General features: G+C 53.4%; 1 protein-coding gene across 1 annotated transcript in view; it reads left to right on the top strand.

The window, feature by feature from the left end:
• Positions 1-14,125, top strand: part of CFAP77 (cilia and flagella associated protein 77) — a 146,670-nt gene that overhangs the window by 117,255 nt on the left and 15,290 nt on the right. The window contains exons 4-5 of the mRNA XM_065927106.1: positions 1,762-1,867; positions 5,639-5,740. Of these exons, the coding sequence (XP_065783178.1) occupies positions 1,762-1,867; positions 5,639-5,740 (208 nt within the window). The remainder of the gene's footprint in view (positions 1-1,761; positions 1,868-5,638; positions 5,741-14,125) is intronic.

The raw sequence follows: 14,125 nt of genomic DNA, 5'->3' as shown, positions 1-14,125 counted from the left end.
TGCTGCAGGCTGCTCTGGAAAGAGACCTCTGAGCTCGAGTGGCATTTCAAAGCCGCGGAAGCGCCCCTCAAAAGGAGTCCCAGGTCAGCCCAGTCCCAGAGAAGTCCGCCTGGAGGGTGGGAGAGCTGGGGGTGGGCGTTTAGGGTCCAGTCCAGCTCCATGTCTGTTTCTGGGGCCACAAAATCCAATGCATGGAGGGGCTCAGCAGGCAGTGGATGCAGTAGGGATGGGAGAGGACTGGGGCCAAATGACACCTGATACTCAGCTCCAGCCAACTGCTGCCACAAAGGAAGGCAGACCTATGTGATCAGAACACATACATCTTCAGGACAAGCTGGGAAAGCTGAGTTTTTTTAAAATGTAAAATTTCCCAATTTTTAAGGGCCGACAACAATTTCCAAGACTTTAAATACCACCGTGCAGGCCATATGAAACACAAAGCCAGGGGGTTTCCTTGGAGGTCCAGTGGTTAAAACTCTGCACTTCCAATGCAGGGGGCATGGGTTCGATCCCCAGTTGGGGAATTAAGATCCCACATGCTACAGAGCAAAGAAGCCCGCCTGCCACAACTACTGAGCCCACATGCCACAACTAGAGAATCCACAAGCTGACTCAGAAGATCCCCACATGATGCAATGAAGATCCCACGTGCTGCAACTAAGTCCCAGCACAGCCAAATAAATAAATAAAAATCATTCCTGGTCCCATGTCTGTCACTTTCAGTGATGGTAAGATTGATCGCTTGGGTAAATTTTATGTTTTGCACATTTATCACAATAAGAACAAATTGATCCTGTGGTTCAGCTGCTGCAGCCTGAGCCATCCATTGTAAAGTTCCCTGTCGGCCTTCTACCTAATCATCACTTATTACCTAAATCCATTATTTCATTAGGATTCACAAGGTAATGATGCTCTTCCCCTCAATTCTGTCCTCCCTCCTGCATCTTATTAGCTTTGGTTCTTCTAGAAAGTACTTTCCCTCATCACCTATTAGGTTGCCTTGAGAAAGCCTCACACACAGCCCTTCCCCCACTGTTCTGGGACCTGACCCCATCATCTGCAGGTTGAGTGATAATATTAATAGTACCCACTTCACAGTGTTGTGAGGAGTGGGGTGTGTAAAATGCTCTGTGCAGGGTACATGCTCCTTGGATGGAGACCCCTGTCAATGAGAATCAGAGCAGAGGCTAAAGGCAATAAAGACAGATTTTATTCAGTACTATTGCAAAGGGGAAAGTGACCTCAGGATAGAGCTGGGCTCAGTTCTTAATACAACACAAATGGGAATTTCTACCCAAGGAGCAGAGTGGAAGGCAAGTTACTAAGAGGAGACTTCAAGGGTAGGTAGGGGATTCTTGCTAAACTGCCTTAACAGGACTCTTGGTAAAGGCAAGCCAAGGTGATGAGACATCAGGGGTGGGGGGACTGGCTTAGCAGGGTTCTCTGCTAAGGCTGACTTCATCCTGCTAAAGATAGGTTCCAAGGATAAGGCCTGATGGAAAGGAGGGGTCTGAGGAGTCTGTCTTAAATCTGGTTGTGGAGAGAGTCTGTCACCATATCAGGCCCAGCACTTGATTGGTGGGCAGTAAATATTTGTTGAATGCTTTACAGAAGGCACCCATTTCTTCCACGGCTGCAGAAAGCCAGCCTTGGGGAGGGCGCTCTTCCCCGCAGCCCTGACGGTCAGGCAGGCAGCCTCCAGGGAGAGGGGGTTCTCTGGCTCTTCCCAGACCTCAGACCTGTCTGACTTCTTGCCCACAGGCCTTCCACCCCCTTCTTTGATCTGCTGCAGCATCGGTACCAGCAGCTGTGGGTGCAGGAACAGAAGGCAACCCAGAAAGCCATTAAACTGGAGAAAAAGCAAAAGGTGAACACCACGCTCCCTGCAGGGTGGGTGACTGACGGGGGGGGGGGGGGAGGGGAGGGGAGGCTGGGTGAGGGGCACGGCTTGGCGGCTGCCCCCCTGTGCCTGTCTGGGGCTGGTGGGCGAGGCTGGGTGTTGACCAGGCAATCGAGCTGCTCATTGCTGTGCTGAAAGGGTCTTGGTGATGATCAGGTTCAACTTTGGCTTAAGCCCCTCGAGTGGAAGGCTCTGATTTCTGCCTAAGGCCCCTCCGGGCTGTTCTCAGCGGTGGGGAGAGTCAGAAGTCAGAGGCAACCACTCAGAGCAGAGCACTGTAATAATATATTTTAAATTAATTAATTTGTTTATTGTATTTTTGGCTGCATGAGTCTCCATCGCTGCACAGGTTTTCTCTAGTTGCGGTGAGCGGGGGCTACTCTTTGTTGTGGTGCACGGGCTTCCCATTGTGGGGGCTTCTCTTGTTGCTGAGCACAGACTCTAGGCATGCGGGCTTCAGGAGCTGCAGCACACAGCCTCAGTAGTTGTGGCATGCGGGCTTAGTTGCTCCATGGTATGTAGAATCTTCCTGGACCAGGGATCGAACCCGTATCCCCTGCACTGGCAGGCGGATTTTTATCCACTGTGTCACTAGGGAGTCTCTGTAAAATTTTAAAAGCAGTCCACGACTAGTTTATTCATTAATAGCTCAAGAAAGAGCTCACTATGGTAACGGCCAGTTTCCAAGGGAGCATTACCGTTACATGCTGCTACGTCATATTGATAGCTCCATGCCAGAGTCATGTTTCTAATTAGCAGCCATTTCATAACAACTCAGAGGGCCACAGGTCCATGGGATCCGGAGCCTCCGAGGACACGTCTCCTGAATCTAGAGATAGTCTCATGGCCAGTGCCCCGCCTTTTTCAGCAGAGAGCCCAGTTCAGTTCAGTCGCTCGGTCGTGTCCGACTCTTTCTGGCCCCGTGGACTGTAGCACACTAGGCCTCCCTGTCCATCACCAACTCCCGGAGCTTGCTTAAACTCATGTCCTTTGTGTCGGTGATGCCATCCAACCGTCTCATCCTCTGTCGTCCCCTTCTCCTCCCGCCTTCAATCTTTCCCTGCATCAGGTCTTTTCCACTGAGTCAGTTCCTCACATCGGGTGACCAAAGGATTGGCCGGTAGTCAGCCACTACCAGTGGCTCCACCCCAAGAACTGGTCGGGGACTGGTGCCAGCCTGGGGGTGTGGCTTTGAGTGAATCACCACTTTAGTTGTTCTTGTTCCGTCTCAGTCGAGTTTGACTTTTTGAAGCCCCGTGGACTGCAGCACACCAGGTTTCCTTGTCCTTCACTATCTCCCGGAGTTTGCTCAAACTCACGTCCATTGAGTCGATGATACCATCCAAACTGGGGTCTCAATGACCTCAATGGGCAAAAAAGGGGGTCAGATTGAAAGAGGGCCCAGCATATAGTCAGGGCTTCCCAGGACATAAAAGGGGGCTTCCCTGGTGGTTCAGAGGGTAAAGAATCCACCTGCAATGCAGGAGACCTGAGTTTGATCGCTGGGTCGGGAGGATGCCCTGGAGAAGGAAATGACCACCCGCTCTAATATTCTTGCCTGGAGAATTCCATGGACAGAGGAACCTGGCAGGCTACAGTCCACGGGGTTGCAGAATCAGACACGAATGAGCGACTAACACTTTCACAGGACATAGTAAGCATTCAAAAAGCAGTTGTCAAACCAACCACAGAGTCCTTCTGTTCCAAGATTCTCTGTGGCTGTGATGCTTTCTATCAAAGAGCTACGAATACCCAGACCCTCAAAACACTGATGGGCTGACACACAGTCTATTAGGGTTGATGAGACAGTTGATTTACAAGGTCAGATTGCTCCTATCTTAGGAGAAACTGGTCTCTTAACAGCTCAGGATGTCCTGGGTTTTAGATGGTGATGACCCCAAATGAAATTCTTAGAAACTGGCTTCCATTTAGTGAGCAATCATCTAGGACCAGACACTCTGCTCAAAGTTAACTCAGCAAATCCCACAAGAACCTGTTTGTTAGGCATCGGTACCCCATTTCCTGCAGTGGAAATTGAGGTTGAGGAAGGTGATAAGACTCACTTTCATCCTTAATTCTGAAGTCCGGCTCATTAAGCCCCGGCTAGGCAGCCTCTCAGCTTTGGTTCGAGATGAAGTTTCAAAGCTGCTATTCTAGGAAGCAGAGGGGAGAATTGACCCAAAGGGCTTGGAAGTTACCCACAGGCACATTCAATAAAGTTAATATAATTGATTAACAAAATAAATCAATAAAAGGAGTTCACTGCCTGTCCAGTGGTTAGGACTCCATGTTCCCAGTGCAGGGGACCCTGGCTTGATCCCCAGTCAGGGAACTAAGATCCTACATGCCACATGGCTCAGCAAAAAAATAATTAAGTAAAATAAAGAGATGCTATCTTTTTAAAAAAATAAAATAAAAGGGGTTCAATAGGGTGGTGGCATCTTCGGTTAAACTCGGGTCAGCTTTTATTTGTCGGCTGCGCCGTCTGTCCTGTGTTACTCTCTCATGCCCCTTTCTGCAGTGGCCCATGCTCTTTGGGTCACTTGGGTACCAGCGCATCGTCCAGCTCATCCACTCCGGGTGTGGGGCTCCAACTCTCTAGCTCTAGGTATAAACAAGAGCCCCCTATTTACCTGCTAACTCCGCCAGGAGGTTTTGAGTTCTGCCAAGGTCACAGCTGTGAGCTAAGGTCTGGCTGTGCGTGGAGTTCCCCAGGGGCACACATTGAATCAGAGTCCCCCTCTGATCCTGCACCTGGGGACCGGGGGCCTTGGGTGAGTCTGCTGGGGTGACCATGACGACGTATGATAGACCGGGTGGCTTAAACCACAGAAATCCTGGAGGCTGGAAGTCCAAGGTGGAGGTGGCTGTGTCGGTTGCCCTGGAGGCCTCTCTCCTCGGCCTGAAGACGGCCGCCTTCTCACCCCATCCTCACAGGGCCTTTCCTGCATGGACGCCCCTGATGTCTCTTCCTCTTCATATAACACCATCTGTCCTATTGGATTACAGCCCCACCCTCTGACATCACTGAGCCTGCATCACCTCCTTAAAGGCCCAGCTCCAAATACGGTCCCAACTGGGGGCTAGGTCTTCATCATATGGTTTTGGAGGGGACACAGTTCAGTCCTCAGCAGACCCCATGAGCTATGGGTCCCTAACCACAGGCTCACAGCACCTGTTTGTGGGTACAAGGGCGTGCAGCTAAGGAGGAGCTGGACCACCTCTGCGGCTCTGAAATCCCACCTAGAGACCTCGAGGTGTCTCTGCTGAGCCCTCTAATTCCTGCTCTCAAAGGAGTTCTCCTTTCTTTTCCACGAGCAGACCATGCTGAGTACCTGCTTCCTAGAAATGGCAACAGTCCCGTCACATCATTCATTCGTTCAGACCTGGTAGCGTCCCTGGTAACCACCTGGGCTGTCTTAGCTAAGGAGGACACACCCCTGCCCTTGAGGCAGCTGCCTTCCAGAACCCAGAGAGTTCTAGGGCTGAACCAGAAACCGAAACAACACGCTCTCAGCACCCCATGGTCCCCTCCCCGAGTCCACCTGGTCCCGGGCAGGGCCAGGGGCGCAGGCGCCCTGAGATCAGGCTGGGAGGAGGGCCGGAACCAGGGGGAAAGTGCCCCACGGGGCTGGCCCAGCAGGAATCCCAGCCCTGGGCCCTCCAGCCCCTTCGTCGTGGCTCCGGCCTCTGCAGGAGCCGGTCACCACCGGGCCTTGGCCTTTCTCTGACCCGCAGGTGATCCTCGGGAAGCTCTACGAGACCCGGAGCAGTCAGCTGAGGAAGTACAAGCCGCCTGTGAGGCTGGACGCCCTCTGGCACATGCCTCACTTCCAGAAGGTCAGTCCCGCCTCCAACTGCCCCTCCCTGCGCCCAGCGGATGGCCCGCTTCCTGTTCCTTATCTGTCCTCTAGACAGGGGCTTCTGTGGGCATCTACCCCCCGACTGGCACAACAACAATGACAACAACAGTAATAGCAAGAGCTAACATGTTGGAGCCCTTCCTAAGTGCCACCAGAGACACGCCTGGCCCCGGGAAGACAGCCACACAAAACCATGTTCCTGGCCAGACCAGGCCCGGCCGCTTGTTTGAGTTAAACTGCAATTTAGACAATGAAGGGGCCCGTGCCTTCCTGAGCCTAATGCAACCGAACAGGCTGCCAGCGAGGCCTGCTTGCCGCCCTTGATGCGGCGCCCATGTCCTGCCCAAGTGGCCGCCATCAGCATATGTCAGTGGCCATTCGCCCCGCTGTCCATCAGTCCAGGCCGTCGCCGCTCACACGGGCAGGGCCGGGTGCAGAGCAGGGGCGTGGGGTGTGCCGCTGGCCTGTTACCGCTCCCCCGCCCGGCCTGGGCAGTACCCCTGGCCTCCCCCAGTTTCCTTCCTTTTTACCCTCATCCCTCCTGCCCCATCTCCACACTCAGGCATTTGGCCAACAGCCTCCTTTCTGGCCCCTCCTTCAACATGTTGCCTTTCCTCTTTTGCTCTTTTCTTTCTGATTTTCCTGACATTCGATGTCCGTGGTGGGGCACTGGGGACAGACGTCCTGGGGACCCTGCCCAGGGAGGGATAGGACCCACAGCTCCCCGGGCACGAGATGCCCTGCTGGCACTCCGCTCTACATGCCGACCCCAGCCCCTCTCAGCCCCCGTCTCTGATTTAAAGCCTGCCTGTAGTTCCCAGGAGTTTCCCTGGCGGCTCAGATGATAAAGAAGCTGCCTGTAATGCAGGAGACCTGGATTCGATCTCTGGGTCAGGAAGATCCCTGGAGAAGGGGATGGTTACCCACTCCATTATTCTTGCCTGGAGAATTCCACGGACTGAGGAGCCTGGCGGGCTACAGGCCGGGGGGGCCGCAAAGAGTCAGACACGACTGAGCGACTCAGCACACACATAGCTCCCAAGGTAATGGACAAAGGAGGGCTCCGGTGGCCTCCTCTGCCCCCACTGGAGCAGGAAAGGGCCCCCTCCCTGTCCACGGCCCCCAACCTGGGTAACGTGGATTCCCCTGCGTCGGGAGCCCTGTCTCGCCTGCAGGTACCCCCACAGTCTGGCCCAGAGTAGGAGCAGAAATTCAGAAATAAATGCGTTTCTATTTCTTGTTCAATCAATCAGTCGTTTCCAACTCTCTACTACCCCATGGAGTGCAGCACGCCAGGCTTCCCTGTCCTTCACCATCTCCCGGAGTTTGATCAAACTCCTGTCCCTTCAGTCGATGATTCCATCCAGCCACCTCGTCCTATGTCACCCCCTTCTCCTACCTTCAGTCTTTCCCAGCATCAGGGTCTTTTCCAATGAGTCTAAGAGAGGGGATTTGACTCACCTGAGCACAGGTCTCTTCTGATCTTAAGGCTGTTGTTATAAAAACCCGTTAGGAGCACGGCCACCCGCCCGTGATGCCAGCCCTGTGTCGTGCTGAGTCACTTGCATGTATTATTTCGCACAGCTTCCTTAGCTGAGTTCTGAGGAGGACCGGCAGAGATGATGTTCATCTTCAAGTAGCTGGACCTGGAACCCGGGTCCCTCTAACCGCAAGGCCTGAGTTCAAAGGCACCACTGTGCCATTGAAATAACAAGAAGTAGAATAAAATGCAAGTGCCTGGGCTTACAGGGTGTTTTCTCATCTTCCCCGGGCGATGCTCATGGGCTCTGGAAGTTCAGCCACAGGAATCTCAGCTTGGCTGGTCCCTGGGCATCACCCAGGACAGCCCCCGCAGAGGCACCAAGAGCCCCTGGGTGCTGCCGCCACTGCCGAGACACTCAGCCCCCTCCCTGCTGGGAAACACCACCAGTGAAAAGTACTTACTGAGCTCCTACTGTGTCCCAAGTGCCAGACATGCAGTATCTCATAGATACAATGGTCCCATTCTACAGACGAGGAGACTGAGGCTCAGAGAGGGGAAGGGACTTACCCTGAGCGAAAGGGGTTCCTGCCCGGTCCAGGGCCTCTTCTCCGTGTGGCTGGGCAGTGATGCCTCCCGAGGACACTATCCTTCACTTTCCAGTCCCACCCCGGCAGGTCCCCTCTTCGATACCAACGGGCCCTTTTCCACCCCTTTGAGGCACTTATCTGCCCTGCAATTCATTCATTAACTGGGCCACTCGTTGTTCAATGTCCATCTTCCCCAGTAAAGTGTGAGCCCACAAAGGCATGTCTGTTGGTCCCCACTGTGTCCCAGGAGCCGAGCACGGGGCCTGACACCCAGCAGAGGCTAACATGGTCACTCAGTTGTGTCTGACTCTTCTGTGATGCCACGGACTGTAGGCCGTCAAGCTCCCTCTGTCCATGGGATTTCCGCAAGAACACTGGACTGGGTTGCCGTTTACTCCTACAGGGGATCCTCCCCACCCAGAAATTGAACCTGGGTCTCCTATATCTCCTGCATTGGCAGGTGGGTTCTTTACCGTTGGAGTCACCAAGAAAGCCCTGACACCCAACAGGTGACCAGTTAAGTGTTTGTGGGAAGAATGAATGAAGCGTCAGATGAACGAATGAATGGCCAGTACCGCCCAGGAGGACAGAAGAATTGAAAAGCCTTTCACAGACCCTGGGAGGCCCCCTTCCCAACTTAAATGTCCCAGTGCCCACCAGCCCCGGCAGCCACCGGCGGGGTCTGGACCCACGAGGGCCAGTCGTGCCTAGCACTGCTCCTCCCTCGGGACGGGGAGGGGCTGCTTGTTGTCAGGGCCCCGGGAGGGTCTTTGTGCCTCGTGTCTATGCTGATCCGCCTGCCCCCCTTCCCCGCCTGGCCCCATTATGAAAGGAAAAGGCGCTTCCAAAAAAGTGGAATCTGTCACGGTGATGGATAACCTAAATGGACTCTCCCCGCTCGCGAACAGATGTCGACGCTGAACTCTGTCAGAAATAATTAAACACCTTTCACACGGAAAAGCAGCAGGCAGGGCGCGGGCGCTCCCGGGCTGGGTCAGTGCGGAGCGAGCTGGCTTTCCACCCATCCATCCCCACCCGGCGCCACGCGGGGCCCCTCCCGTCGGAGCCCGGAGGGACCACGGAAGGGAGCAGAGCAGAAGCATCCCTCGGTGGGGCTCCGTCTCTAGACACACGGTTCCCAGCGCTACCTCCTGGGCTGTGCGGCCAGCAGTTGCCACACGACGGCCAGCGCCCAGAGGGAGGGTGAGCTGACAGCTGGCGAGTGGCCTCTCTGCCAGGATGCTCACGACGAGCCGCCCGCCAGCCCCCGGGCCTGGCCCTCCCTGGGCCTCAGTTTCCCCACCTGAAAATGGGGTGGTGGTGCACTGGTTCTTAAGGGTCTCTTCCAACCCCAGAGTCCAGGACCAAGCAGTCACATGGTGGGAGGCATGGGGCTCGTGGAGGCTGGGGTGAACCAAACTGGGGTGAACTGGGACAGGTCCTCATTCTCGGGAAGGGACATGAATTCATCGCCTCGTCCCTGAGCGGGGGGACCGCTGGGCCTGGAGCCTGCACCTTCTGTTCCTGCTGGCCGGGCTCTCTCTGCCCTCCATGAGGTGCCCCGGAGGCCAGCAGAGGGGGAGACGGGGGTAGTGTGGTGTGTTGGTGTGCGCGTGACTCCAGGGTCGGCCAGACCTGCGCCAGGTGGTGACCCCGCCACTCCTGACCTGGCGCGTGGCTTGACCTGTCCAAGGTCCCGTTTCCTCTTCCATAAAATGGGCCTGTGCCTGTCGGCAGAGCTGCTGGGAGGGTTTGATGGGAACCCGTGCACCGTGTTTAGCAGAGCACCTGACCCTTATCAAGCCACCAATAAATGGCAGCGGCCACGAGAATGGTCCTAGTGATCACTCATGCAGTCCTCATTCATTCACTCACTCATTCATTCATTCACTCATTTGTCCACTCATTCACTTGTTCACTCATTCATTCACTCATCCATTCGTTCACTCATTCGTTCATTCACTCATTCATTCACTCATCCATTCGTTCACTCATTCATTCATTCACACATTCATTCACTCATCCATTCGTTCACTCATCCATTTGTTCACTCATTCATTCATTCACACATTCATTCATTCACTCATTTGTCCACTCATTCACTTGTTCACTCATTCATTCACTCATCCATTCGTTCACTCATTCATTCGTTCACACATTCATTCATTCACTCATTCGTTCACTCATCCATTCATTCACTCATTTGTTCACTCATCCATTCATTCACTCATTTGTTCACTCATTCATTCGTTCACACATTCATTCATTCACTCATTCATTCACTCATCCATTCATTCACTCATTCGTTCACTCATCCATTCGTTCACTCATTCATTCACTCATCCATTCGTTCACTCATTCATTCATTCATTCATTCGTTCATTCACTCATTTGTTCACTCATCCATTCATTCACTCATTCGTTCACTCATCCATTCGTTCACTCATCCATTCATTCACTCATTCGTTCAGTCATCCATTCGTTCACTCGTTCATTCATTTACTGACCTTACCCCTGAGCGCCTTTCTGTCAGATCTCAGCGCTAGCAATAGGCTGCCATAGGCCTACTGGAGACAGGCAAAGAGCAAGGTGGACAGACGGCTGGTGGGGACAGGTAACTATGCAGGTGGACTGCTAGATGGGGAAATTTGGAGAAGTTCCAGCCCTAGGCGTCCAATTCTCTCAGCCTGAAATGCTGGGGGGATATCAACTTGAGTTGGCAGCCCCAAGTTTGGGGGTGGGGATGACCCCTCATAAAAAAAACTCCCAATACCACGCATGCTCCAATTGGCCCAGCCTGTTCTCCGGCCTTTTATGGAAACCTCCCCAGGTGTCCCCAGGTGGGGAGGGGGTCCAGCTCCCCAGGACGGCCCTCCTTGGGGCCGCTTGGGAGGCAGAATTATTAACAAGTACCCCCCTCTGCTCTCAAAAGTGACCCAATCTGAACCATATATTCCCTGGTCTCCTGGTATTAAATCAAGAAAAACAGTTTTATCCCCTTTTACAAAAAGACTAGCAATGATAAAGGACCAAAGACAAAGGAGTGGGGAGCCCCCTATATTTACGGCGGTCCTGACAGCGATGCTGAAAGGCTGGGACGTCGCAGGCCAAGCAATGGCTTCGGCACATGTTGGGACATGTTACACAGATATTACAGAGACAGTCCACAGCATCATGATAGTAGGCAGCCCCTGGAAAGATTTTGGCACATTTTATTTATTTACGTTTGGCTGTGCTGGCTCTTTGCTGTCGTGTGGGCTTTCTCTAGTTGTGAAGACCGGGGGCAACTCTAGCTGGGCCTGGAGGACAGGGCTTCTCACTCTGTTGTCTTCTTTTGTTTCCAAGCTCGGGCTCTAAGCGCACATGGGCTTAGTCGCTGCAGCCCCTGGGCTCGGCGGCCCTGTGACATGTGGGGTCCTCCCGGGTCAAGGGTCAAAGTCCTTGTCCCCTGCACGGGCAGGCGGTTTGTTATCACTGCACCACCAGGGAAGTCCACCACTGAAAATACTGACTTTAGTCTGTACTTACTGGCATTTTAATCATATTCCCCTGGTTTAGTCTGCTTGGCCTACATATTACTGGGGGAAAGAACCTGTGCTATGTGACCCTGTCTGAATGGAGGCACCCATCCGTCACGTGGAGTCGGTGCTCCAGAACAGATATCCGGAGGGCGGCCCCGAGTGGTAGCAGCCGTGATTCCTGGGGTGAGCTGGAGGCTGTTGGATTTTCTCCGACGCTCTTTCCTGCAGTTTCCATTTTTATAGTGAGTACATGTAACTTTTACAAAGCCAGTTAGGTTTTTTTTTTTAATGTTTTTTAGGGACTTCCCTGGTGAGCTAGTGGTTAAGACACCTCGCTTCCAATGCAGGAGTCACAGGTTTGATCTCTGGTCAAGGAACTAAGATCCCACAGGCCACGTGGCAAGGCCAAAACAATGAAAATAAATAAAATAGCAATAGGAATAATAAAATATTTTTTTTAATGTTTTTAAAGGGTGGGGACTCTACATCCTTCCCCGGGGTGCCTGTCCCCGTGCTCAAGCCCCTTTCAGCCCTGTTCCTCCCCACGGCTCACGGAGTGCTCCCAGAGCTGCTCTCGAAGCCGGGTCTCCCCTAGGCAGTTTCCATCAGGCCGGAAGGTCAGAGGCCGGCACTCTGCCCCAGCCAAGAATGCGGCTGACTTGTGGAGTCTGGACCTCTATGGCTAAGTCTGTGTTATAATTGGACATCCAAGATCCACTCTAGAGGGGGATTTGCCCAAGCATCTCGGGGTCTCTGCTTCAGCCCGAGCTCTCCGCCTCTCCCCCACCAAGCCCTCATCTTTCCTCTACAGCCCCGATACCCCACCAACATTACATAGTCATTCAGTCACTAAAGTATGAACAAATTGACTATATTTTCATTTGGCTTTCGGTTTCAGCCCCACTGCTTTAGAATAATGGCCCACGCTATTAAGCTAACAGTTTGATTTACAAGCTCCTGTGCTCCGAACGCTGGGATCAGATGCCTCTCTTTGTGGAAGACTAACCCTGCCTCGGGTCTCCTGGGCCCCTGACTCCCTAATAGAACGGGAGACAGCGAGGAAGGAAAAAAAAATCAGCAGTCAGCCAAGCAGTGACACCCAGAGATGCAGCTGATTAGTGGAAGCTGCTGAATCTAAGAAAAGGATTTTCTTTCCCACCTTTAAGCTCTCTTACAAATCATAGCAGGCTGGAAGGTTAACTCTCAGTTAAAGCCCCAAAGCGGCCTCTCAGCCCGTCCACCCCGCAGCCGCCTTCTCTCCGGAGGGCCCACATGGTTCAAATAAAGATGGACGGTTCTCCGAACAGGCGTCTCCAGCCCCAAAGTCACTCCTCCCGGACGCAGGAAGGGCAGACTCCAGGAGGACCAGCCCTCCCCAAGGCCCATGCACCGGGGATGGATTTTAACAGCCTCGCTCTTGCGTTGACTCATCTCAGGGTGCCGGGTAGGGCACTGAGAGCAGGGATGGAATATGTCACACGTGGGGAAATGGGGCAAGGGGAAGAATGATTCAGAGGCCCTGATGCTCTTGACATGTCTTCCCTAAATACAGATTCCACCCCCCTCCTACCTCCCGCCCCGCTCCATCATAAATCAGATCAGTATGCGGGAAGGCTGACTCGCCAAAGGAATAAAGGCAGGGGCTTAATTGGTTTTACATAATCCGGCACCTCGGAGAGGCAGAATTTTTAGGCACCTGCTCACGAGGTGACACTGCTGCTCAAATCCTAGTAAGCCGAGGCTCTGAGGATGCGGACAAGAGGAGAAGGGGGGCCGGGTGAGGTGGGGGTGGGCTGGAGGAGACAGAGGCAAAATTTCTGGTGCTGCTGGAGAAATCTCGAAGTCTGGGTGCACCTGGGTCATGGAGGGAGGCGGCAGGCATCGTAGGGGAGGTGGGAGCTGGCGTGTGTACCAGAAACAGCCCTGCAACCTGGGGACACGCACCCACCCACCCACCAGCCCAGCTGTCCCTGTAATCTTTCCAGCACCCGGGAATTTGCAATTTAATCCAGGAGGCACTTCCACCCTCCCCCACTGGGTGGTAAAAATATTAGGTTGGCCAAAAAGATCGTTCAGGTTTTTCCATAAGATGGTTGCCATTTCATGTTGAAAATCAACTGAAAAATAGACTAAGACCAGCCTGTTTTGACATCAGGTATATATGTCTAATCTCTGGAGATGGCCAGAATCTCATGTTGAGTTTTGGGAGTTGATAAGACTTCCCAGGTCCCCGGTTTCTTCTTCCAGCGCATCCCCAAGAGAATCCATCCTCCGGGATCTACAGAGAATCTCCCCGGGCTTGAGAAGGCATTCAGGTTAACACCTGCCCCCTCTGGAAGGACTCCTTCCCTGTCTCCCATGAATTCCTCATTTCCACACCTCCCCACTTGTCAACTTCTGTCACTCGGCACCAAGGTTGCGGGTGTGACGGGGGTCCCCGCCGCCTGGCATGTGGCCAGCAGGAGGGTCTCGCAGATAAACAACATCAAATCACCTACTCAGATAATTCGGGATTCATTCAAACTGAGGTTTGTCAACAATGCAGGCAGGATGAATGCAGAGGCTGGTATCCTCGTATCCATGAGCCGCAAGCAAAAAGCACAGCCTCCTTGGTTTCCCTGGCAGATGCCAAGCTCATGGACATCAGAGGACACAACGCGTCGGGGAGGAAGTGACACAGTGGTGGTGTTTTCTCTGGCTCCTCCCCTTCCTCTGCTCAAAGGGATCCTGGGAGATGATGCCTCGGAGGTGCAGACAATGTGGGTAGTTTG

Source organism: Muntiacus reevesi, chromosome 3 (assembly GCF_963930625.1).
Source record: "Muntiacus reevesi chromosome 3, mMunRee1.1, whole genome shotgun sequence".
NCBI lineage: Eukaryota > Metazoa > Chordata > Mammalia > Artiodactyla > Cervidae > Muntiacus > Muntiacus reevesi.
The sequence above is the reverse complement of the archived record's forward strand: the minus strand, read 5'-3'. Positions and strand labels throughout refer to the sequence as shown.